At 37.8% G+C, this 26127-nt stretch overlaps 1 protein-coding gene across 3 annotated transcripts in view; it reads left to right on the top strand.

The window, feature by feature from the left end:
- The window catches only part of ACOT9 (acyl-CoA thioesterase 9), a 31233-nt gene extending 6145 nt beyond the window's left edge, over window positions 1-25088 (top strand). For 2 of the 3 annotated variants that reach the window (XM_044670143.1, XM_044670145.1), the window contains exons 3-16: window positions 1895-1921; window positions 3098-3143; window positions 3747-3917; window positions 4014-4051; window positions 7088-7171; window positions 9717-9820; window positions 14954-15027; window positions 17740-17807; window positions 18764-18875; window positions 21361-21451; window positions 21875-21960; window positions 23378-23465; window positions 23647-23797; window positions 24779-25088. In XM_044670143.1, coding sequence (XP_044526078.1) covers window positions 1895-1921; window positions 3098-3143; window positions 3747-3917; window positions 4014-4051; window positions 7088-7171; window positions 9717-9820; window positions 14954-15027; window positions 17740-17807; window positions 18764-18875; window positions 21361-21451; window positions 21875-21960; window positions 23378-23465; window positions 23647-23797; window positions 24779-24840 — 1202 coding nt within the window. In that variant the 3' untranslated portion in view covers window positions 24841-25088. The remainder of the gene's footprint in view (window positions 1-1894; window positions 1922-3097; window positions 3144-3746; window positions 3918-4013; window positions 4052-7087; window positions 7172-9716; window positions 9821-14953; window positions 15028-17739; window positions 17808-18763; window positions 18876-21360; window positions 21452-21874; window positions 21961-23377; window positions 23466-23646; window positions 23798-24778) is intronic. The other variant, XM_044670144.1, reaches the window with a different exon arrangement.
- The last annotated feature ends 1039 nt before the right edge of the window (window positions 25089-26127 follow it).

Genomic DNA, 26127 nt, shown 5'->3' with positions numbered 1-26127 from the left:
CAGATGGATAGGGAAGAGACTGACCCTGCAGTTGTCCAAACTAAAGCAAGTAGAATGCTAAGCAGTGGTAGAATTAACATCTAATCAATCACACTTAAATTCATAATTTCAAAGCATCTTCAAACTATGGATTGACTTTATCAGCATTGGCTTGTTTATTATAGTGTAAAGTATAGTATCTGAGATGGACTAAATTGGTAGACTTTAGACTTTGCATAGAAGATATCCCAAAAGTTTTAGTGCAGTTTTAAGACATTAAAGAAAGCTATTATAAATTAATTTATACAATTTTTAAAAAAGCCCTACAACTACACCAAGATCTTGGAGACCATATGTTTAAAGCATATATACTTGTATTTATATATACAAAACCTATATATATGCATATTGTACATGCATATTATATATGCATCATATGTATTTATGTTTATAGGCAGTTAGATGATACAGTGGATAGAGTGCCAGATCTAAAGTCAATAAGACTCCTCTTTCTGAGTTCAAATATGGCCTCAGACACTTACCAGCTTTGTGATTCTGGGCAAGTCACTTAAACTGTTTGCCTCAGTTTCCTCATCTGTACAATGAGCTGGAGAAGGAAATGGCAAATCACTCCAGTATCTCTGCCAAGAAAACCCAAAATGCGGTCATGAAGAGTCAGACACGCCTGAGACGACTGAACAACAACAAATGTATGTGGACGTTGCATATAGTCATAAACACAGAGCTCAGTGTTTTGTTTTGTTTTTTTTTACACCAACTTTATTCACTGAAGAAATCTTAGTAATGAACATTTATTGACTGCTTCCTAACTCATGGGTCTGTGGTTTAATAGATCAAGATGTATTATGGTATAGTGTAGAAGAAACTTTAGATTTTGGTTCAAGTTCTTGCTGTATCAGTTATATTTGGAGATGGCTTGCTTAATTTCTCTGAGCCTCCCTTTAATAATCTATCCATTGGGATAATCCCCTTGGACTGTTGGAAGAAACTGTAAAGCACAATATGAATGCTTATCATCATCATCATTATTATTTCATGTTCATTATAGTTATTTAATTGTAGCCTTCCTTCCTGGATCTCTTCATATTTTTCTCTTAGTCTTTATGATTAATTAGACTAGAGGCAGCTGGATATCACAGGGGACAGAAAGCCAGGCCTGGAGATAGGAGGTCTTGGGTTCAAATTTGGTCACAGATACTTTCTAACTGTGTGACCCTGGGCAAGTCATTTAACCCCAGGAGCCTAGCCCTGACTGTTCTTCTGCCTTAGAGTTAATATTTAATATTGATTATAAGACAGAAGATAGGAACAGCTAGGTAGGTGATTTGGTGGATCGAGAGCCAGACTTAGAGAGGGAAAGTCTTGGGTTTAAATTTGTCCTCAGTCACTTTCTAATTGTGTGATCCTGGGCAAATCACTTAACCCCAATTGCCTAGCCCTTCATGTTCTTCTGCCTTGGAACCAATACTTAGCATTGATTCCAAGATAGAAGGTTAAGGTTTAAAAGAAAAAGAAAGAAAAGAAGGTAAGTGTAAGAGTTTCAGGAAAAAAGAGATTAATGAGATTAATTTTAGACATCAATAGTTTTTGAAATTCCTTACCATGTTAATTGGTGTGTCCTCTGAAATGTCCATGAAGTAGAAAGTGTATAATATTCATCAATGTTTTGCACAAAAATGAAAATTCATGTTAATCCAGACATTACTGTCTTAGACCAAATTAAAGTGAGGGAGCAAGGATTTCACTTTCATTCTAGTTCACAGTATTGAAGTATATAGTGTGAAATGCCATTAGAAAGATGAATGACAAATCAATCCATTATTTGAAATCTTGAAATTTGTTTTCTCTCTTCTATTGGTACTGATCATCTAATAATTTTCTTCTATTCTTATAGCAGACACAACTATACATGTGAATGAAGGTATGCAGTAATGTATGAACTTTTTTTTTCATTTTCAGTTTTTAGCATTAATATTCCTTTGCTTTTTATAACAGAAGTTGGGCAAGTACAGTAATAAAACATTTTTTCAATTGCCTGCTTTGCTTGAATTCTTTGGCTTTCTAGTGTAAACTCGTTGGACAGTTGAGGGAGTTCACTTGAATTTTGTTACAAATCAGCTGGTTTTTATACAAGTTAGCTATTTTATGGATCAGATGATGTTCTCTGAAACAATTTTTAAACTAATACATCCCTGATTTCCTTGGAATGGACACAACCTTCACCAACACAGATTACAACCCTACAGTAGCTTCATGGAAAGCCTTCATGAACTGATGTGGCTGAAAAATCCATTACTTTTTTGAGATCCCAGGCATGAGGCCACTTTGAACTTAGCCAGGCTAGATCTTGGACAAAAAAAGAATTAAACTGTTCCTGTATTTGAAGCCTTTCTGGGTTGGTAGGACCTGTAAGAATACATATAACAGGCTTCAAGAACCCAAAGTGACCTTTGTGCCACAGAGAAGGAACTGTAAAATTGGAAAAACAAAGTCTGCTGTAACTCTCTGCCTTTGCTATGGGTGTTATGCTATCTGTAGTTATCCCATTGTAAAGGTTCTCATTAGGTAGTTACAAAGGTATGTTAGATAAATAAATTGAACTATTTTAATTGTACTATTTTTAGAGGCAGCTAGGTTATGCAGTGGATAGAACATGGATGGGGCCTGGAGTCAGGAATACCTGAGTTCAAATGTGGACTTTAGGCAAGTCACTTCAACTCCATTTGCCTTGGTTTCCTCATCTGTAAAATAGGACAATAGTAGCATCTACCTTGCAGGGTTGTCATGAAGTTTAAATGAAATAATATTTATGAATTGCTTAGCACATAGTAGGTGCTACGTAAATGTTCATAAGACCTAATGATTAGTGCATACATTCTTTTTGGGTATCACAGCCCTTGCAGGTTTTAAGGATTCTAGTCCAATTGCTTGATTTTAAACAGTTCCCTTAGTTCTTATGAATTCAGATCTCTGGCTCTACATCCACTAAATGCATGCAGCTTTTTGTTTGGACCTTGAGCTTAACAGCTTAATCCTTTTCTCTTCTTCTAATTGCTTTCATAAGCTTCATCAACTACTCTTTCCTTATTTATTTCAGTACGGAAGAAGCTTCGGGAGATAGTAGGAATATCCTTGCACTGGAGGTATGTTGGTGATGATTGCTGGGTTTCTTGGTTGGGTTCCTGCTGTCATCGGTGATGTATGAAGAGGAGAAGGAGGAGGAGGGTAGTGGGACTTTGTTGGTGAAGGAAGAGATGGTGGGATCAGGAGAGGCCTCCATCCGAATCCCACCTTTCACATATTTTCATTGCATTGGTCAGTCACCAAGCTGGCACTACAGAGATAGGCAAAGCCCAGCTCAGGGAGCTCTCACCTTCAGGAGAGAGGGAGCATGCAGATAATCGTGTAAGATGTAGATTGTGTTAAATGAGAGGGAATCCCCAGAGAAAGCACGAAGGAAGCAAAAGGCCTCCAGCACAAGGGATGTTTTGAGCTGAATGCTGAAGGGAGCCAGAGGAACACAGAGGTGGAGGGGAAAAGGGAGAGCAGTACAGCCTTTGGGGTCAGGCAGGAAAAAGGCAGGACATGCAGTGTTGTGTTTGAGGAGCAGCGAGAAGCCCAGTGTCCCTGGATCACAGAGAGGATTTAGTGTACTGATGGGGGGGAAAATGGGGAGCCTGCTTTGCAGGCGTGTGGACAGCAGTCCCAATCCTGTGTTATGTGCAGCTTGCTTCCTTTCTTCCCAGAGACCATATTAAAGCGATGGAGGAAAGAAAGTTACTTCATAATCTTTTGCCTAAACAGCAGGCAGACCTGACTCCGAGGAGAATAAAGGACAGTTACATCGAAGTCCTTTTGCCTTTGGGATCTCAGCCTCAGTTACGGGAGAGATATTTGTCCTCAAATAATGTTGTAAGGTAACAGGGTTGGTTTTAGTTGGGATTTGAAATTTAGAAGGAAATGAATGCACTGTGGTTTCTACAAGTTGAATCTCACTTTCCTTTATTTCACAGATTTGGCAGGATTCTGGAGGATCTTGACAGCTTAGGAGGTACTAAAGCATACCAACATTTTCCTGTACAGTTGTGCTTGTCACTGTTTACTTAGAATCAGAGAACCCTGTGAGTGAAAGGAACCATCAGAAGTTTTCTAATCTTTTTCCCTTCCTTCATGTGATTCAGCTTGCATAGACGACTACACAGAGAGGCTTAAGGCAGGAAGTCTGTAGATGAGTTTACAGTTCTATGGGTTAAGAAGTATATCCTTTAAGCCTGCTCCCTACTTTAGAATTCCACTGATGATCCTTCAGTTCCTCAAATATTTATTAAGGCTGTGTATAGGCATTGTGCTAAGTCCTAAAAGAGGGATAAAGGCAAATAAGACTTAGTCTAGTCCTAATATACAGGATGTTCCAAAAGCTGCTATTAGCAGCAGTAATAATAATTATAATAAAAATAAGGCTTAAAACTGCACCAAGATTTGGTAGGACTCCCTCTTATAAATCTGAAACCATTTTTGATGTAACCCAAGGCTTCCTTTCCTTAAACCAAATGAACCAGTTTCTTTTGTCTTTCTTCATTAGCATTTCTATGCTGATACAGCTGACTTTTATCAGAAGTCTAGAGTTTGCATCTTGGCAGTTTTATTTGTTAATCAAGTTGTTTGAAACCACTAATTTGCGGTTTATATATTTTAAAAATATTGTTTTCTGTCTTTTTGTATTACTTAGAATTTAGCACAGTCCCTGGCACATAACTGACTGACTGACTTATTGATTACCATGTTAGAAACTGGAGATATAAGAACAGAAATAGTCCCTAATTTCAAGGCACTTGCTTACATTCTGCTAAGGAATAAACCATGGGCAGCTATATCTATGTATTGAAATACATCAATCCATATATATAAATATACCAATAAGTATATTGAAATCTTTCAATACCTACATATGTATATAAAATTATGTGTGTGTGTATATGACAATTTGAGAAGGGAGAGAATGCTATTAGTTAAAAATAGGGATCAAGAAAAAGGAGATAGCCCCCGATCTGAGCTTTAAAGGAAGCTAAAGATTATAAGAGGCTAGTTTTTAACGCTGCTACAAATTCAACAAAGCATGTTCCACATATGGGAAACAACCTGTGCAAAAGCACATAAATAGGAGGTGGAACTGCAACTAGTCTAGTTTGTCTGGAACATAGAACATGTGAAGAAGATTAACGTAAATATCTGGAAAGGTAATTTAGAGCCACATGATGGGGCTTTAAATGTCTGCCCAAGTAGCTTGTGTTTTATTTTATAGGTGTATAAAGGTGTAAACTGAAGATATTTGACCAGAGGAGTGAAATGGTTAGACCCTTGCTTTGGGAAATTATTTTGGCAACAAGATGGAAGGTGAATTGGAAATAGGGAGGTCCAATAAGAAACTATTGGAATAATCTAGGTGAGAAATGATGAGTAAGTAAAGTTGATGAAGTCTTGGCAGTTGATTGGATGTAGAAAATGAGGGAGAGGGAAAAGACAAAGATGACGTTGAAGTTGTGAACTTGGGCTACTGACTAGTGGTGTCCTCTGTAATTTTCTTTCACATTCAGTGATAGAGGTTTTTTTTAATCCCATTTTTTGGTCCTTTATCAAAAGTTTTAGCACATTTTGTGCTTTGATGACCTGACATTCTAATAAAATGCTTCCACTCTTGTTTTCCTCCTCATTTTTGCTGTGGTATGAATTTTTGAGTGAGTCTTTAAAAAAACCAAGTTGTTAGATGAGTTCACTGTGAATCTTTGCCATATCTTCTTTTCTCCCCTAAAGTCCTTATGTTCTTTTGCCAGCACTGATGCATCCATTCTCTCTGCCCCAAAGGCTTTGTTTTCTTATGTAGAATGTCATAATTCTTAGAACAATTTTCTAGGTTCCTTCCAGGGATCTCATTCATCATGAGATGAAAAACCAGAAGTGAGTTGTTTCTGTCAGGTTTGATAGGCCTTGGAGGTTCTTGATCATATCCCATATATGTTCCCTCCCTATGTATGTATGTAGGGAACATATATGTTCCGTGTTTCTGTCTGGTGCTATTAAGTGCATGATTCTAAGTACAGGAAGATAAGATGGGAGAAAAAAAAACATATTCTGTCCTCAAGATGCTAATAGTGCTATTGTAGACATCCTTGTATCTCTCAGCAGTCAGAATTAAAAACCGATCAGAGGGGCAGAGTGAAAGGTTTGGAAACTGAAGCCATAGACAATGTGTATAGATAGTATATTAATTGACTGCTAGTGTCATCAGTAGTTTTCTTTTACTTCACTCAGAGTGTTTTTAAAAATCCCATTTTTTGGTTCTTTATCAAAAACTTCAGCTCATTTTGTGCTTTACTGTCCTGACATTCTAATGTATTTATTAGAATCATATTCTAGTAATTAATTGTGGATGGTAGGAAAGAAAATAGTTGTTGAAAAGGCAGATTTTTTTTTTGTTTGTTTTTTAGAAGGTAGAAAATCTATGCTTAAAGGAAGATGAGAATTAGATGATTCAAGCTATGGGTCATAGTGGCAAGGGGGTGTATAAGTGAGTGAGATAAAATGTGCCAGGATGAGTGAGGAGGGCTGAGAGAGGGAAGATAGGTGTACAGACTTGAGTCCTAGAGAACAAGAGACAGTTCTTGATCAGGGAATTGCTTCATGGGTCAGTAGCTGAGAACAGGGAGCAAAAGAGATGTCTCAGCTTGAAAATTTCAGTCCCTTTAATTTCCAAAACTTTATAAAATAAACATCAATATAACACAGTGGAAAGAAGAATGGACTTGTCATTCTTCAAATATGTCACTTTCGACAAGTCCTTTTCCCCTCTCTGAGGCTCTCTTTCCTTATCACTAAAATAAAATGGTTAAACTGACCTTTAAAACTTCTTTCAGGCAAACCAGCCTGTGATTCTGAGATGAGATCAATGCCTTCTTTAAAGTGGTAGCAGATGAGGGACCAGAATTTCATAAGCTATTATCTGGTATTTATGTTGTGAGTAAGTGAGCTGAGTATTGAGAAATAATTTTACTGTTCCCTGCCACTGACTAACTCTCTTATTTCTCCTTAGTTCTCATTTGCTATACTCACACCAAAATAGATTCTGTCAAGATGTCCCCTTACACTATTGTGACGGCCTTGGTTGACAAAATTGGTAAGTAATGTCCATCTCTGCTTCAATTGAATTGAATTTGATTTCTTCTTCTTTTTTTTAAACCCTTATTTTCCATTTTAGAATCAATACTGTGTATTGGTTCCAAGGCAAAAGAGCAGTAAGGGTTAGGCAGTGAGGGTTAAGTGGCCTATCCAGGGTCACACAGCTAGGAAGTGTCTGAGGCTAGATTTGAATGTAGGACCTTTTGTCTCTAGTCCTGGCTCTATCCACTGAGCCTCCACTGAGCCACCTAGGTGCCTCCAACTCAATTTCAGTATTCAGCTGAATATTGAAATATTCAATGGGCATTGACTGATTTGAGCAAAAGTAATTTCCTTTCATATGAAATTTTATTATATTTCAGTTGATTTTCCCCCCAACTTATTAACTGACCCTAACCAAAACAGGATTAACTCTTCACATGTGGGTGTTTGGAGTTGGTCTCAGATTTCATTATATCAGTTTTCTAGAAGTTAGCAACTCAGTCTGTATGTCCAGAGCCACCAGGCCTAGATCTGGCACCAAGGTGAGATCAGGCAAAGAAAGAAGTAGGAAAGCAAAGCTTCCCTAGTTGTCTTCTTCATCAGTTAATCTTATTTGCCCCTGGTGTATAGAAGTGATTTTTTAAAAAAAATGAAACTTTTCATGCAAAATCTGAACATAAAAAGACCATAGTTTTAAGTTGAGGAAAATTTAGAGATTATCCAATTCAATCTCTTTCTCAATACAGGAATCCCTGCTATAGCATCCATGCTAAGTGGCCACCTACTTTGTAATTACACGTACTCAATGAAGGCAGGCTCACTATCTAACAAGGCACTTCAGTCCATTTGTATGTAGCAGACACCTGGGTGGCACAGTAGATACAGTGCTAGATCTGGGTCCAGGAAGATCTGTGTTTAAATTCTGCCAGACATTTACTGTTTGTGTGATTCTGGGCAAGTCACTTAATCTCTGCCTGCCTCAATTTCTCCATCAGTAAAATGGAGCTAATAATAGTACCTATTATCACTTGTTTTAAAAACAAAACAAAATAAACAGGGCAGCTAGATGCCTCAGTGGATAGAGAGTCTGGCCTGGAGATGAGAGGTCCCAGGTTCAAACCTCACTTCAGACACTTCCTAACTGTGTGACTTTGGGCAAGTCACTTAACTCCAGTTGCCTGGCCTTTACTGCTATTCTGACTCAGAATAAATACTTAGTATCAATTCTAAGATAGAAGGTAAAGAGTTTAAAAAAAAAAAAGTATTTTCCTTAGGCAGTCTGATATAGTGGAAAGAGCCTCTGGATTTGGAGACATGAAACCCAGATTCAAATCATGGCCCTGACATTTACTACCTGTGTTATTTTGGGCAAGGTACATTGTTCCTCTTAGCTTTCATTTCCTCATCTCCACCAATACTTGCACTGCCCATGTCACGGGGCTATTAGTATGAAAGCATCCTGGAAACCTTAAAGCACAGCTACTGTGGTGGGAGTTAGGGATTCTTTTGATACTATGATGGATCAGTGACTTTGTAGGTACTTAACTGATGCAGACTGCAAAACCCACCCACACTCTCTCATCTCGGACAACTCTTTTTTTTTTTTTTTTTTAAATTTTTTTTTTTTTTAATTTTAAACCCTTAACTTCTGTGTATTAACTTATAGGTGAAAGAGTGGTAAGGGTAGGCAATGGGGGTCAAGCGACTTGCCCAGGGTCACACAGCCAGGAAGTGTCTGAGACCGGATTTGAACCTAGGACCTCCCGTCTCTAGGTCCGGCTCTCAATCCACTGAGCTACCCAGCTGCCCCTCGGACAACTCTTGTCTGGGTCACAATATAATATATTGTTTTTCTAAGTCAAACTCTGCCTCTCATCAGTGTATAATATTCCCTATAAAATGTTTAGAGCTCTGGAAGAAATAGGCTTTTTATATAAATAAGAGCAGTTAACTTAAAATGAAACCAAAATATGAAATAAAAGAAGTAGAAATAGGCTCTTTTAAACCCATTTTCCTCTACATTTTTCTTCCTATTAGAGCAGAGGTTCTTAAACTGGGGTAGATTTCAGGGGGATCTGTGAACTCAGGTGGGAAAAAAATCTACATCTTTATTTTCACTTACTTTTGGTTTCATAATTCCATGTGTTTTATTTCATACATTCTGAGAAGAGGTCCTTAAAAGGTTCATGAAACACCAAAGGGGTCCCATGAAACACAAGGTGAAGATCCCCTGCTCTACACAGTTACAAGGGTGAAGGAGTAGTTGTAGCCTTGTAGCTAGAAAGATGCCATGTTCTTCCCTGTTCCCATATGGAATGTGGAGCATACTTTCTCTGGAGACATTGCCCAGGCTCCTTTCTCCTCCAAGGATGAGCCCCATAGAAGAGCCATGCAGTCTCTATTCAATTCACTTTGTAACAAGTATTTATTAACACCCTGGGTATAAATTTCACCTGGCTTTACTGCCTTCTTCCCTAAACCTTCCTAAACCAGCAATCCAGCTTCAGAGTAGAGAAGAGGAATCTGGGCCCTACTCCAAGTTTCTCTGTATATTTTTTCAGATTTACGTAAGAGAGATATAAGCCCAGAATGTGACATTCATTTCAATGGACATGTGAGTTGGGTTGGAAAGACATCTATGGAAGTCAAGATGCACATGTATCAGGTGAGTGGTAGCTTTGTTTGGTTGATGCGAATCCTATAAAAGGAAGGCAATGGGTAGACTGTATGACCCTTGAGGTTGCCTGGAGCTCAGATCTGTGATTCTGTGATCCTGTATTTGTTCCTCCACCTTTATGAGAAGCCCGTTAGGTACTTCCCCCCCCCCCCCTTTTATAAAACCCTTACCTCCAGTCTTAGAATCAATATTGTACATTGGTTTCAAGGCAGAAAAGCAGAAGAGCAGTAAGGGCTAGGCAATGGGGGTTAAGTGACTTGCCCAGGGTCACACAGCTATGAAATCTGAGGTCATATTTGAACCTTGAACTTCCCATCTCCAGATCTGGTTTTCTCCCCACTGAGCCACCTAGTTGCCCCTTTCTTATCCTTTTGAAATCATGGACAGCTGCTGGTTCTTTTTTATTTTGAATTTGTTTCTTGTTAAGGTATTTTTTTCTAGTTGTGCTTAAAGAATTATTCAAAACAAGTATATTAAGAATAATTAGGAGTAGCCATGCACAGTAAAAATGACAACTGGTAAGTAGATAGTATAAAAGGTTGATAAAGGGCTTGACATATGCTACCTTATTTGATCCTGAGGTAGCCTCGGCCTCCACTCCTCAGCTTCATTTGATCCTGTATGTGAGCACCAGGAGGCCATAGGGGAGAGAACCCTGAACTTGGAGTTGGAATAGAGGTGTTCGAGGCCCAGCTCAGACACTTCTTAGCCCATAGGCAGGTTAGTGAATTTCTGTTAGCCTCAGCTTCCTTGTTTGCTAGATGGGGGCATTATTGTGCCTGCTTCACACTGTCCTTGTGATGGATGGGCTTTGTTAACTGGAGAGCCTTATATAAATGTGAGTAGTATTTGTTTGATTATAGTCATTGGGAACTATTCTTTTGTGGAGGGGAATTTTGAATAGTAACTGGAGAGGAAGAGATTTGATAGTAACAAGTACTTGAGAAGGTATAGATGTTTCTATCACAAAACTTAGATATTTCAGAGAATCTGCAAAATGTTTTGACTGTGAATTAATTTCTAAATACTTGAGCGTATCTGTGATCTCCCTGGTTAGGTTGTGATAGGACTAGCATTTTCCTTCTTCTTTCCCCCCACCCCACCCACAGCATGGGAAAGCTTTACCTAAAAGAAGATAAGACTGCCCTAATTGTCCTACATAATTGGTTCTGGCTTCCCTCATGAAATGAGATGTTTAAAAAAAGCTTACTTAGTATAGTGTCTGGCATGTAGAAGGCCCTTAATAAATGCTTATTCCCTCCTTCCTGGTCATCTAAGGACCTCATCCATGAGGAATCTAGACCCCTTGGACTTGATAGATTTCTGAAGTCCATTTGAGTAATCCTGCCCTGCCCTGTTGACCAGATGTGTCCACATATGGAGAGAAAGGAGGACTCTGTCCAAAGGAGCTAAATTCCCCCATATCCTTGTCGCACATCCTTGCCATAGTAGGGCAAAGGCAACTTCCTTGGGTTAAAAGGTCTCACTGGTATAATCTGTATCAGATTATTTACTGCCTTGGGTGGTGGGGATGGGAGAGAAGGAGGAAATCCGAAGCCTAAAATGTCAGAAAACAATTGTCAAAAATTTGTTTATACATGTAATTAAAAAAATTAAATTAAAAAAAATGGTCAGTGACTTTCAAGTACCTCATTGTGTCCCAACCTTGAAGTTGATCTAAGAGAGGCCAGGTATTAGAGCTGTGCTTTGACAAGGGTGTTCTGCTGTCACTGGTGGAGCAGGCAATTTGTTTCATAATCTTTTACAGTACTTTCCCCTACTTTATCTGCTTGTTATCTTCCTTCCAGTTTCTTTCCCTGGTGCTTTGGGGATAGTCTCACTTTCTTGTGTCTCTGGCCAAGCTTTCTGCAAACTTATTTTGTAGGCAGTATTTCATGCACATAATTGCCTACTATCTTCCTTTTTTAAGATTTTAAACGATTGTTCATTTTAAAATTCAAATTGCCCTGGCCCACTGTATTTCTTGCTTGGCAAGGTGCTCAGGTATCTGGTGACTAATGTGATGTCTTAGGCTTTTTTAGTTTCTTCATTTTGGCAATTTATCCATTTTTTAAAAACCCTTATCTTCTTTCTTTGAATCAATACTATGTATTAGTTCCAAGGCAGAATAGTGGTAAGGGCTAGGCAAATGGGGTTTAAGTGACTTGCCCAGGGTCACTCAGCTAGGAAGTGTTTGAGGCCAGATTTGAACCCAGGACCCCCTGTCTCTGGATCTGGTTCTCAGTCTACCGAGCCACCCAGCTGCCAAGCCATTTATCAATTTTTTTCTAGTACTATTGGTTTCCAAAGCATTATCAATGTTTTCTCCTTTAAACCGATTGATTCACACAAGTTAAACTTCCTTAGGAGCCAATATAGAATTTTAAGAGCATAGATTTAGAGCTGGAAGGGATTCCCAAAACCATTGGGTCCAAATCCCTTATTTTATAGAGATGAAGAAATTTAGGCCTAGAAAGGCTAGTTAGTATATAAGACAGATTTTGAAGTTAGATCTTCTTGACTCCCAAGTCCAGCATTCTCTCCTAGCTGGTAGTAGTCTATGCCAGTATCTATCCTTTATCTTTTCCATTTTTCAGTATCAACAGTTCATTTAAATAAGTCTCAATAAAGAGAGTAAAAGTCTCGAGATTTATTTGATTATGGGTCTATAGGTCTATTGTTATTTATAAGATTAAAGTTTGTGAAAATTTGGAATGTTGTATATCAGAGGCTTTTTGGGAGAAAATGTAACGATTAAAATAATAAAGGCTGATATTATGAGGAAAACTAATATTTTATTTAGGCCCATGTTGATAGAATAAAATCAGACCACGAGCCTGGCTATTTCAAAAATCCCACCTCCGCCATTACATTCCGTACCTTCCCTACTCTTTCTACATTTCCCAGGGAGTGTGCTCAGGTAGCAAAGAGGAAGTCAAACCTGACTTCCCAGTATTTAAAGCCAGGCTTTACCTTGAAGACTTCATCCAAAACAAGAAACCCGTTGGACCATGGAAAATGTAGTTTCAAAGTCCCCCACATGTCCACAGGAAGTTTGTCATATATCTACATATCTTGAGGCTTAATACCTCTAAATGGAACCCCAGAAATTCTAAATAACACATTACCCCCCTGAGATCCGGTGAAAAAGACTGGTCTTTTTTGGTGGATCTTAAACCAAAAGAAAAGAGGATAAAAGCTAGCCACATTGACAGAAAGTAAAAACTAGCAGCATTGACAAAAAGCCAATTTGGGGCAGTCCCCTATTGGCATAAGATTGTACATTCAAAAACAAATGCATTCAACTCCCCATAGTTCAAATCAACTGTACCCCAAAGTTCAATTTTTGGATCTTCATGATCCAGTAAAGGCTCTTCAGGCATCTTCATGGTGTCTTCACCAAACAGGTTCGTTGTCTGGATTCTGGAGAGTTGGCAATTTTCTTATCCTGAAATTACTTTCAAAAGAATTTAAACTTTACACTATAGATTATAAAACATACATTTCCTTCTGAGAATTATACATTACCCTCCTGAAATTACTCCTAAAAGAGTTAAAAAAAATCTTTTTTTTTTACATTATAGATTTTAATATAGATATTATGATTATAAAACTTAACACACACTCCCCTGAGGAAAATTCTAAATAACACATTAGAGGGTACCTCAGGTTAGCTAAGGATGCATGGCTGAGTCACGGGGTTGTATGAAATCAATTGGCAAAAGAAATAAAAAAAAGAATAAAATTCAAATAAAGAAGAAAAATTAACTTGTGAATAAAATGTAAAATGTGCAAAAATGTAAGGAAAAATAAACTTATAATAGGCCTTTGAATCAAGGCCCAATAAAAGTGATTTAAGCAGTTCATTACCCATTCAGGAGCCATTGACTACAGAAAGTTGCCATTCTCTATATAAGAGAAATAAGGGAAATGTCTTTTCCTGGTCTGATTTGTCTGCATCTTCTCAGGGAATGAGCCATAATGATAGCCAATCTTAGGTGCTTTACTGGCAGTGTAGTTTGAAGAGTCCTACATCTTAACATATGTTAAGCATCACAACTTCGAGTCTCACACTGAGTTCAAGTCCTTAGTATTGGCATGGGAGTTCCTCAATCCCATCTGTATTTTTATGGTCTTTTTGACCTTGTGTTCCTTGGCACTTAGCAGATTCTCAGTCAGTCTCCATGACCTCGTGGCTCTTTTTAGCACTTCTCCTGGAATCAGACAGAGAGACATTAAATCACAGTCCCATCATATTTATCAATAATTGGCAGTTTACCAAAGTCTCAGGCTTTTCAGGTATGCATTAATAATATAGCAAATATATATTTGCATTAAGCTTATAGCACTGTAAAATTAAAAAAAGGATTAACACAAAATGAGAAAAAATGAAAAAATCAATTACTCTAAAAAATTTTAAAGGAAAAGTTTGTCATATATCTACATATCTTGAGGCTTAATACCTCTAAATGGAACCCCAGAAATTCTAAATAACACAATATGTGGGGTTTTGTATGTATATATGTATATATACAACCTGTGATTTTGTTGGTATAAGCAATTCCCAGTGAGGAAACTCCCTCTACCAAGGCAGGTTAACACCTTGCATGTAATTTAAAATATTAAAGAGTTGTGGGGGCAGCTGGGTGGCTCAGTGGATTGAGAGCCAGGCCTGAAGACAGGAGGTCCTAGGTTCAAATCTGGCCTCAGACACTTCTCAGATGTGTGACCCTAGGCAAGTCACTTAACCCCCATTGCCTAGCCCTTCCCACTCTTCTGCCTTAGAACCAATACATTGTATTGATTCTAAGATGGAAGTAAGGGTTTAAAAGAAAAAAAAGTTGCCCAATACATTGAAAGATTAAAAAGATTGCTAGAATACTTTAGCCAATATGTGCCAGAGGCAGGGCTTGGATTCAGATTTTTCTGACTCTAGGGTTTTCCATGTACTATCATCGATTGTCTGCTAGTATGTCAGAGTTAGATGACTAAATAAGGATTATGTAGATGGTGGTAGTCTTCACATGATTATTTCTTAAAGTCATTGTACTAGTTAGAATTGCTGTGTTGTTTATAGTCAGCACCTGTTCTATCCAACCTCTCTTTCCTTTTTTATTTTAGTTACAGGATGCTGTTAGACATCACATCTTGGAGGCCACATTTGTAATGGTGGCCCGTGATCCCGAGAGTAAAGGGTAATTATTAATCTAGAACTCTGGAACTGTGCAATATGTCCCCAATATTTTTTGTTACTTTTATTCTATAAGAATGAAATTGGGTAGTTCTAAGTTAATTGACCTAGTCATTTCTAGTGGAATTAACTATGTTAATTTATTTAGTTAAGGGGAAAAGGCTAGATTCCATGATCTTCTTACTTATGCCCTCTTACTATTCCTTCCCCCCTTATAAAATTCTCTTTAAACATATTTTGGCTATTCTCAAATTTACGTCTGAGGATTTTTGTGGTTTATATTTTGTTCATAAAAGTAGAATGGCCTACAAATCAAATCTGAATTCTCTTTTGACATTCTTTAGTTATGTACCAGCTTTGAGCAAAATCAGTCAACTTGTTATAAAAACTACTTTTGAATGGACAAATAAATGGACATCTGCCACATGGCCAAGCCTCACTTTATCTAGTGAATGTATGTGGTCTAGGAAATTAATTCACATGTTCAAGAATGTACGTTACTTATGCCAGACTTTGACAGCATGCCATACTCCACTGAAAGGCAGTGTGTTCTGGTATAGCAGTTCTCAAACTTTTTGGTCTGAGGACCCCTTTGAAAGTTGTTGAAGATCTCAAAATTGTTGTCAGATGTTTCAGTCATCTCTAACTCAGGGTGACCTCATTTGGACATCTTGGCAAAGATGCTGGAGTGGTTTGCCGTTTCCTTCTCCAGTTCATTTTGCAGATGAGGAACCCAAGACAGACTTAAGTGAGTTACCCAGGGTCATTTAGCTAGTAAGTATCTGAGGCTGGATTTGAACTTGTCTTCCTGACTCCAGACCCTGCCCTCTATCTGTTGTGTCACCTAGCTGCCCCTGAGGATTTCAAATCGCTTTTTGTTGTGTGTGTGTGTTGGGAGAAGGGTATGTATGTATACATACACACACCTGGGTGCATACAAACACAAATATACACGTTGGTGTTTGCCATATTATAAATTAAAACCGGTAAATGATTAAAATATTTATTAATTCATCAAAAGTAACAATAAACCTATTCCATATGAACACAAATGATACATTTTTATGAAAAATCTATTTTCCAAAACAAAAATTAGTGAGAAGAATGGCATTATTTTATATATTTTTGCAGTTGCTTTAATGTCTGACTTAATAGAAGACAACTGGATTCTCTTTTTTTAATAATTTTCTTTTTTTTAATAATAATATTTTATTTTTTAGAAAAATTTTCCATGGTTGCATGATTCAGCTGGATTCTCTTAAAAGCTTCTGCATTCAGTCTATTGTGATAAGTTGTTTTTTGTTGACGTTTGTGATGAATATCTGACTACACAATATGTAGTTGGAAAAGACCAGAGTATCTTACCAGGACTTAGTACCATTATAAAATTAGTTTTGACTTTGAGGACCCTTTGAAAGGGTCTCTGAGCCTCAGAGTTCTGAGGACTATACTTCGAGAAGTGCCAGCCTAGTGGATAGAGAGTGTTTCAGAGTCAGAGAGACAAGGGCTCGAGTCCTGTCTCCAATCTATGTGGTATTGGTTATGTGTCCCTGGGCAAAGGGCTCTTTCTTTTTTTTTTTTTTTTAACCCTTAACTTCCATCATGGAATCAGTACTGTGTATTGACTCCAAGGCAGAAGATCAGTAAAGGGGTAGGCAATGGGGGTCAAGTGACTTGCCCAGGGTCACATAGCTAGGGAGTATCTGGGGTCAGATTTGAACCCAGGACCTCCAGTCTCTGGGCCTGGCTCCCATTCACTGAGCCATCCAGCTGCCCCCAGGCAAATCACTTTTAACTTCTCAGTACTCTAGGCAACTTGCTCAGAATTTAAATGATGGAAAAGTAGTAGGAGTTTGCTTGCCTGTACTATTAGTTGTACTAATGAAATACCAAATTTAGGCCCCATTCCTGTCCGTACTTGATTGCTTTCAAATGGCCCTCTCTAGTCCCGTCTTGTCTTCTCCTCATCCTCTGTTCCCCTTTTGACAGAGGGAGACTGAGATTCAAGTTCTGTCTCTGTCTGTCTTTGGGACCACAAGGAAGTCACTTGGCCCTGGCAGTTCTTTAAGACTGCAAGAATGAGGCAGCTTATAGCTCTGAATCAGCGGAGGGAATTTCTGTGGCTGAGCCGTTCTTCATACCACTGAAGTCACAATACTGGGCCAAAAGAGGTGACTGGGAATTAGGAGGCATCATCAAATTGTTTGTTAGTTGGTGCTCATAGTGCTATTTTTTGTTTTGGTAAGATTATCAAAATATATAATATTGCTTATATAATTGGCTCTCTCTCTCTATATATATATATACACATATGTATATATGTGTGTGTGTATATATATATATATTTACAAATAAATATATAAACCTATCAAAATGCCCTTGATCACCTCCGAGACAGAACTTACTTTAATTTCATCTCTCACACCATATAGCTTTTGATTATCTAGCTGCTTATGCCTTTGGCAAAATGAAGATCCTTTTATAATATGCATAGGCACAGCTCGTGATACATCTAATACCTGTATCATAAGACCTTCAAAAGTTTGTTCATTTACCAGCCACAGAGAGAAGAGATAGAAAGAAGGCTTGGAAAAACAAAACGACAATTATGTAACCTCATCTTTCACTAAATGATACCATACCTTAGCATGTGTACAATCATATACACACATATATGTTTATTACATAGGCACTCATTTTTTTCTCCTCTCTTCAGGCCAGCTTTTATAAACCCACTAGTCCTTGAAACTCCAGAGGAAGAAGAACTCTTCAAGCAAGGAGAATGTATGTTACGTTGTATATCATAGCCTAAGAAACAAGGCTAAATAGAACCCTGCGGAGACTTAAGATAGTTTCCTAAAACTTCATGCTAGTCAGATTTCTTTTCATGCTGGGAGATTGCTGACTTTTCAGGTTTGCTTTTTAGAAGTCTCATTTTCACCCACTATGACAAGGGTCTTGGATTGAACTGTGAACTCCAAACCAGAATGAACAGCATTAGTTTGCTCTACACCAAATCTATAGGCTGAGAAGTTTTTGCTGATTTTTAAACTGTGCCAAAATCTTTCCCTTCAAGGACTATTTAATGTGTTCTAATAAGTCCATCAGACTTATCAAGTGATTCCTATGCTATGAGGCACTGGAGGTAACAGAAGAAATGAGTGTAGCACACAATCTCTGCCTTTTAGGAGACTGCAGTCCAGTGAGGGAAAAATGGGGAAAAGAACGCAATATTCAGAAATGGCACAAAGCGGAATATGACGGTGCGTGAGAAGTACCGGGAGCTGTGAGCTATCTAGTAGCTCGAAAGGCTATTTAGATGAGGTGGCATTTGAACTGGGCCCCTTTTACATGAAATTTCCCACAATGTCTATATAAAATTAACCATTACCGTATTTCATGTGAAAGTAGACTTTGGTGGGGAAGAGATAATTCTCTTTCTTATACTACAAATAATTAATAAATCAGTAGTTGAAATGGACTCCATAATATATGGCCTCCTAAAACTAACAGTTCAGAACATAACTGGACTCAGTTGTCCCTGGGCTCAGTGCTGAACTCATTTTGTTTGGATCTAGCTATTATTCTCATACACCACATGATGTCATAATAATGTAGATATTTAGAAAGATAAGCTTGTATTAGTTGTAAGTCACTGAAAGAGAATTGTGTAGACTTAGATTTTGCTGACTTCTCTGACCATGGTGAATTGTGGGCTTTTTGGATTTCTCATTTTCTAGTGAATAAGGGGAGGCGGATTGCTCTCACCACTGCATCCTTATTGAAGATGGCTCCCACGGCAGAAGAAAGGAATGCCATTCATGACATGTTCCTTAATACACTGGATTCGAGGCAAGTTGGGGGCAGACAACTTGAAAAGAGGGACAGTTTTTGTTGAATATAGGACTTTTTGAGGAGCTAAGTTGAATACATTTCAAATTGGGATAGACATTTGAAAATGACTCACTTGTGTTGAGTTGTTCTCCAGTGCCTTATGGTTGTAGGGAGGTGATCTTGGCATCTTAAAGACTGGTCAATGGAACACAAATGTTGGCAGGAAGTTTCCTTCCAGGACCTAGGATGTCAGTATTTGTGGTCTAAGAGTCACTGGATCTGGGTTTGAAGAATCGCACCATTAGAAGGTTGGTCGCTGGGGAATGAATTTTTTCTTTCATAGCTACTCATGAAACATTCTGTATGAGTCTGCATTGGTGGAGGGGATGCTTTCACTGATGAAATCTCAGGCCCTTGAAGAATTGGCGTGGCTACAAAGTGACATATTTTTCTACTTTGTGCAGTGAAAATACAACTATGCGATGAGAGATGTGTCCTCAGGTTGTGATAGCTCTTGGGGTCCTATCGACCATGCTTGATTCAAGTTGATTCAATCAAAGAACACATTGACTTTAGGTTCACAAATAAGATATTATTTCCTTACCTCTCATTGTCATCTTAAGTAAAGAAAAATTTTAAACCTTATTAATGGATTGGAGGAGACCTCAAGAATTTCTCTCTTTGCTTCCAGGAAAGGCGTGTGACCTCCCCCCACGCCCATTCCCCATTTATCTCATAAATTGTTCTTTAGTAAATCTGAGATTAGTTTTACTATTAGTAGTTGCTTTTCCAAGGCTTTGGTTCTCTAGTTTCCACTCTGAAAAGAACATTATTAGGTGGGTATTGCACGATATGACTCAGGGATCACTGCCTTTCCTTGGCTATTTCAAGTTGTGAGGCTCTGCCTTCACTTATTCAGCAAATATTTATTAAATGTCTTTTGTGTGCCCAGCACTGTGCTAGGCACTGAGAATATAGGGACAAAAGCAAAATAGTCTTTGCTCTAAAGCAGTGATTCACAAACTTTTTGGTCTCAAAGTCCTATTTGGAAAATTTTGAAGACCTCAAAGGGCATAAATGTACATTATATCTATCAATTTTTGTTTACCATATTAAACATTAAAAACTGATAAAATGTAAGGTATTTGTTAATTCACTTAAAAATATCAAAAATCATTTTAGTGAAAATAACTATTTACCAAACAAAAACATATTGGTGAGAAGAGTAGTGCTTTACTTTTTTTTTTTCTAATTTCTTTAATGTCTGATTTAGCAGAAAACAGCTCAGTTCATCTATTAGCTTTATGTAGGAGATAATACCTGAACTGAGCTTTGAATGAAGCCTTGTATTCTATTAGGCAGAGATAAGGAAGGAGGGAAGTTCTTGCAGGGCTTTAGGATTAACTTTAACAACTTCCAGAGAGGCACAACTCTTAGAACTGCCAAGGCCCCTAATTCTCTTCTTCTCCTAGCTTGGCTCAACCCTGTCTTTGCATCATACTTTACTATTTATACCTTCTGATTGCTAGGAGTATTGTACATCTTGAAATAATCCTTATGCATTCTTGCACCAGGGCTTTTGGTGGAGAGTTTTGTGTACTTAGTAATCTGTTTTAACTTTTCAGAGAAGGCAAACAGTGAGGAAGAGAAGAGTAAGATAGTGAGGATTAAGTGCATTGAAAGGTAGAAGGTGGGATTGTGTGGGAAATCTTGAGAAAAGAGACAAAAAGCACAAGATATGTTTGATTACAAGAGAGCATATTTTGTGTTTTGTGTAGCACCAAAAAAAAACAACAAAAAAGAGACAGCAGGATGTGATGGAGTCTTGCAGTTTTCTCACTTGTTAAAATGAGTTAGATTAGATGATCTCCAAAGTTCAAAAGTCAGTAAATTTAATTTATTTGGGGCCCAAATGTTTACATGTAAGGCTTGTCATATAAATTTATATGATATGGCATTATGGCCTGTGTCACTTTATTACATCCTGTTGATTAAAATGCCTGTTATTCACAGAGCCATTCAGTTTTCATCTTCCACAGCTCCACCATATCCTTCATAATTTTGATTTTCCTTCTGCATGTATGCTTTCTACTCACATAGCCCCCACTCTAGTTAAGGCACATGTCACCCCTCACTTGAATTGTTACTGGTTTTTTTGTTGTTCTGTCTACATATTTGTTAAGCCTAGAACTAAATGATTAAAGCTATTGCACTGATCTAAGTACAGGCTGTTTCCTTAAAGTAAATTCTTTTTGAAAGGAAAAATTAAGCAAACCTGTAGATGTATATGCCAAAAAGTAATACTGGTGTTATGATTGTGTATATATGTCACATTTAGGTTTTGAAAAAGCCAGAATTTGCCAAAAAACAATGCAACCTGTATTTGGATCAATTTGGCAATTTTCTGATTTCCTTGATTGTGCCAAAAGTCTTATGATGATATCTGTAGCTTGTTAATGAAATTCTCATAATGAAATAATTGAACAAATCCTAATTTACACAGGACTGTAACTTTTCAAAGTCAAGTTTTACGTCCCGATTCAAAGTGGATGGAAGATACAAAATTGAAGACCCTGCATATATGCCATCCTGAGGTATTGTAATTTTTTTGGTCTGGATATGTACTTGTATAATAGAGAGGAAGAAAAATTCTAAACAAACAGAATGTCGATTGATTCACATGTACCTATCAGTGTTCTAAGAGTCCTTTCAAAACAAAACAAAACAAAAAACCTTTACCTTCCATCTTAGAATCAATACTGTGTATTGGTTCCAAGAAGAGTGGTAAGGACTAGGCAGTAGAGTCTTAAGTGATTTGTCCAGAGTCACACAGCTAGGAAGTGTTTGAGATCAGATTTGATCCCAGGTGCTCCTGACTCCAAGCCTGGTGCTTTATCTACTGAGCCACCCCGCTGCCTTATGAGAGTCCTTTTTAAGGCTTGATTTCTCCCATTTCCTTAGGATAGTTCTTTCTTTGTTTTGGGTGTCACATATAAATTTATGTATTTTAAACACAGAAACGGAACATTTTCAATAGAATCTTTGGAGGTTACCTTATGAGAAAAGCATATGAACTTGGTTGGGCTACTGCTTCTCAATTTTGGTGAGTCATGATATATACATTGATAGTAATCCTAAATACCTTGGTGAAGTCTAAATGTGTCTTTCCTAAAAGTAAAGCAAGATTGCTAGTTTGCATGCTTGAATTAAATTTTCATTTAAGAACAGTATCTGTTAATTTCATATGTTAGTACTGCTGAAGAAAGGAGGATGCTTTTTTTTTTAAACCGTCTTAGAATCAGTACTGTGTTTGGTTCCAAGGTAGAAGAATGGTAAGGGCTAGGCAATGGGGGTCAAGTGACTTACCCAGGGTCAAATAGCTAGGAAGTATCAGAGGTCAGATTTGAACCTAGGACCTCCCAGTCTCTAGGCCTGGCTCTCAATCCACTGAGCTACCCAGCTACCCCTAGGAGGATGCTTTTTGACATGGGTCTGTTGTCAGAGTAGTCCTCTTGTCTTTTTTAACATGGAAATAGGCAGGGAGGGGTATCTAGGATTTGGATAAGATCTGGAAAGCCCCGAACTGTTAGGTAGATACTGCCCCTCCCCCCAGGAGGGAGTGGCAGACTTTATATCTAGCTGGCCCTCAAAGTAATAATAATAATCACTTCTAATATCTAAAATAACTAAATGAATAACAAAATGCTATTGCAAGAAAGGTCTAACTCCACTAGACAGGCAAACTCCTGAGTAGAAACCAAAATGGCTTTTGCCACTATGGCCACCAAGGCAATCCCAAACTGGGAACAGCAAGCAGAGTGACCTGCTTACTTCAACCCCAGGAATCAACTGTTTAACTGCTTTCAAACTGTTCCCTCACCCAGAGTTCTTCGGGGGGGGTCCCCTGGAATTCTGGGTGAGGCTTGACCTTGTATCTTGCAGGAATGCCACCCTGCCATTTTCCATGTTACACTTTCCAACATAATAATAATTTATTTCTTCTTTTTAAAGTTAATTTTTTGGTTGATATTGAGTCTACCTAGCATAAGAAAGAATGAATGAAAAGGCATTTGTTAAAAGCTTACTTTGTATTAAGTGTGTACTAAGCTTTGGAGATACAAATACAAAAGCAAAGACAGTCCTTGCCCTGAATGAGCTTATATTCTAATGGGGAAGTCAATACAGAAAGGAATGTAGTGGTCTTAGGCAGGGCACTTTGGTCCTAAGAATTATGGGGACAGTGAGTGGGGCCTTGGGAGAGCAGAACTGTGGAAGAATTGACTTTAATCCTAATTCTGGAATTGGAGAGTAGGGAGATTGGGAGGGCTACACTTTAAGATGCAGGTTAGTTGGTGAGACTGCAAGATGACCAGGCAGTAAGGTATGTAGTGAAAGATTTATTGAGGTTTTCCTGAAATAATGGGTCAGGAAAGACCATCACAATTAGGACAGGGGGAGGGGGTTTCCAAGGCCAAAGGGAAATAGAACCCTTAAAATGAGATTCTCTCTTCCATCAACAGTGGTTCCAGAGCTTTTCTAGCTGCTGTAGATGATATCGTGTTTCAGAGCCCTGTTGAAATTGGATCACTGCTTTTTTTGTCTTCCCAGGTAGGTGTGAAATGCAAAATTAAATACTATTCTCTTTGTTTATCTTGGTAGTAAAGGATGGAAGAGAAGATACCTTTAATATCTTAGAGTTATTTTTTTTTCTCCAGTTCCTTCCCCCCCCAAAATTCTTAGGAGAATAGTTGACTAAATCATTCTTTCTTTTTTAAAAATACTCTCTTAGGTTTGTTTTACTGAAAAGAATTACATTCAAGTCAGAGTACACAGTGAAGTATCTTTACCTTGCACTAAAGAGCACAAGACTACCAATATTTTCCATTTTACGTTTTATGCCAAAGAAAATGTGCCATTGGTGATTCCCAAAACTTATGGAGGTAAGTAACAATAATGGATGATTTTAAGGAAGGGGAAGACCCCTCCCCCCAACACCTCCTGCAGAGCTATCTATATTGTTTCCTGGGCACAGTATTTTGTATGGTAAATTCTTAGGATTCCTCCTTAGCTTCTAGTTTGGGATTGATAGTCATTGCCACAGAAGACATGCGAACCTTTTTGCATTAATATGTGCCTTTTTCTGCTATTTTTTTATTTCTGTTTTGACATGATCTTCATTTTCCCTTCCCTTTCTACTTCTCAGTGAGTTATTTTTTCCAACACAGAAGAAAGTAATAAAAAAGCAGTTATCTAAAATTATCTAGTGCATGAAGCACTGGAAAAACATGTGTAGTTTTTCATATTTTTATATATAGTCTCGAGTTCTGCATAGATAAGGAGAGAGGTATATTGCTTTCTGCTTGTGAATAGCTTCTGTAATTGGGGACCCATGGCAGATACCACTCCTACTATTGATTGATTGATGATAACAACCAGAGCCTCCTCCATAGTCAATACCTCCAGCCTGTGAGCAGAAGATGGGGAATCTTCTCAATGGTCAAGGAATTTACATTTGAACAGAGGAGTATATTTATATTATTAGTTTTGCTATTATTATTATCTTCCATTTCATTTTCTAACTTCTGAATTGGGGGACAGATTAGAAATAGGGGATGCCCCAAGTTATATGCTATCTAACAAAGGATCAAGAAGTTTACATTTTAATAGAAGACACATTCATATCCTCATTATCGTTTTTCCCTTCATTTTCTCATTTTGGTAGTGGGTGATAGATTGCTGTTAGGGAATGAATGCCCCAGGTGATCTTCTCTCTAGCAAGTGATTGTCAGAGAAGCCTCTTAGGGGATTTCTATGGCATATCACTGTCCCTGGTTTTCCTTGTTTCCATCATCTGCTCAGGTCATAATTTGCTGAGATGTGATGAGTTTCTTAAGTAGCAATTTTTCTTTCTTTTATTTCAGAGTCCATGTTGTTTTTAGATAGTCGGCGACATTTCATGTCTGTTATGGAAGAAACAAGATGAACAGGAAAATTCCTATCCAGCATTGGCCTAAAAAATGCTACCTTTTGGAACCAGAGGATGACAGAGCATACGGTATTTAAGGAGGATAGGAAGAGTTATGGGGGGACTACTATAAAAGCATTCTAGTCTTCATGGAGAAGGATCATTTGTAGAAGAAAAGGAATCTTTGATTAACCCAACAACAACAAAAACAAAAATCTTAAAATAATTTATGCTGGGTTTATAACCCAATTTAGTACTAAACTGCTTTCCTTTTCTTCTCTGTCAAAGTAGTAGTACAAGATGATTTTTAAAAGCATTTTTGACATTCTTTTGCTGTATTTGTATTATATTTCAATATTAAAAATCCACTCTGATCATTTTACCATTTGTTAAACTTTTTTTGAATTCTCCCTATTTTTTATCTAAAATTCTTTTTGGAATTTTGCTCTTCTTCATTATTTCTTCTGCTCCTACCCTGTGCAGCTTGGCACAGTGCTGGACATAGAATTAGGAATAATTTGAGTTCAAATCCTCCCTCAAACACTTATCAGTTGTGTGATTCTAAGCAAGTCACTTAACCTCTCTGTGGCTCAGTTTCCCCGACTATAAAATGGGGATAATAACACTATATAAATGTTAGCTTTTATTATTATCTTCCCTTTAATTTTCTAACAGATTTGGGTTAGGGAAGGCCCAGAGTGGTACTTTGATAACTAGTATTCTTGAAGCATTGTAGGAAAATGAAAGACAGAATTTTCCTCCCTACTTCCACCTTTTTAAACTCCTACCTCAATGCAAACCTTTTTTCCGATTTCCCCAGTTATTTTTTCCCATGCCCACATCAAACAGTATTTATTTTGTATAGCTTCTGCATCTACTTTTTTGTAAGATCATCCTGTTCTCTTATTAATATATAAGCTTGAGGGCAAAGTGTTTCATTTCTGCATTTTTTATCCCTAGAGTGTAGTTCTTGGGATTTAATTTGCTTTTTAATGGTTGGAGCCTGATCAGATCTTAGAGATGAGGTAATCTGGACTCTTGAAAAACGAGGGGATGGAAGATTTGGGATTAGAATCAGTGTCTACAGATTTAGCTCCAAGGTTCTTTCTACTACTCCACATTGCCTTGCTTTTAAGTTTGATGTGGCAGATTTAGCTTAGGACTGACAGTGAATGTCAAGATAGAAACTAAGGTAGGTCACAAAATCCAAGATGGGAGGCAGAATAATTGGGGGTGTTAATATTCCCAGGAGGAGAAATAGTACTTCAACTGAGGCATGTTCTAGATAGAGAGGATGCACCTTGA

The sequence above is a fragment of the Gracilinanus agilis genome, chromosome 3 (genome assembly GCF_016433145.1).
Source record: "Gracilinanus agilis isolate LMUSP501 chromosome 3, AgileGrace, whole genome shotgun sequence".
Taxonomy (NCBI): Eukaryota; Metazoa; Chordata; class Mammalia; order Didelphimorphia; family Didelphidae; genus Gracilinanus; species Gracilinanus agilis.
The sequence above is the reverse complement of the archived record's forward strand: the minus strand, read 5'-3'. Positions and strand labels throughout refer to the sequence as shown.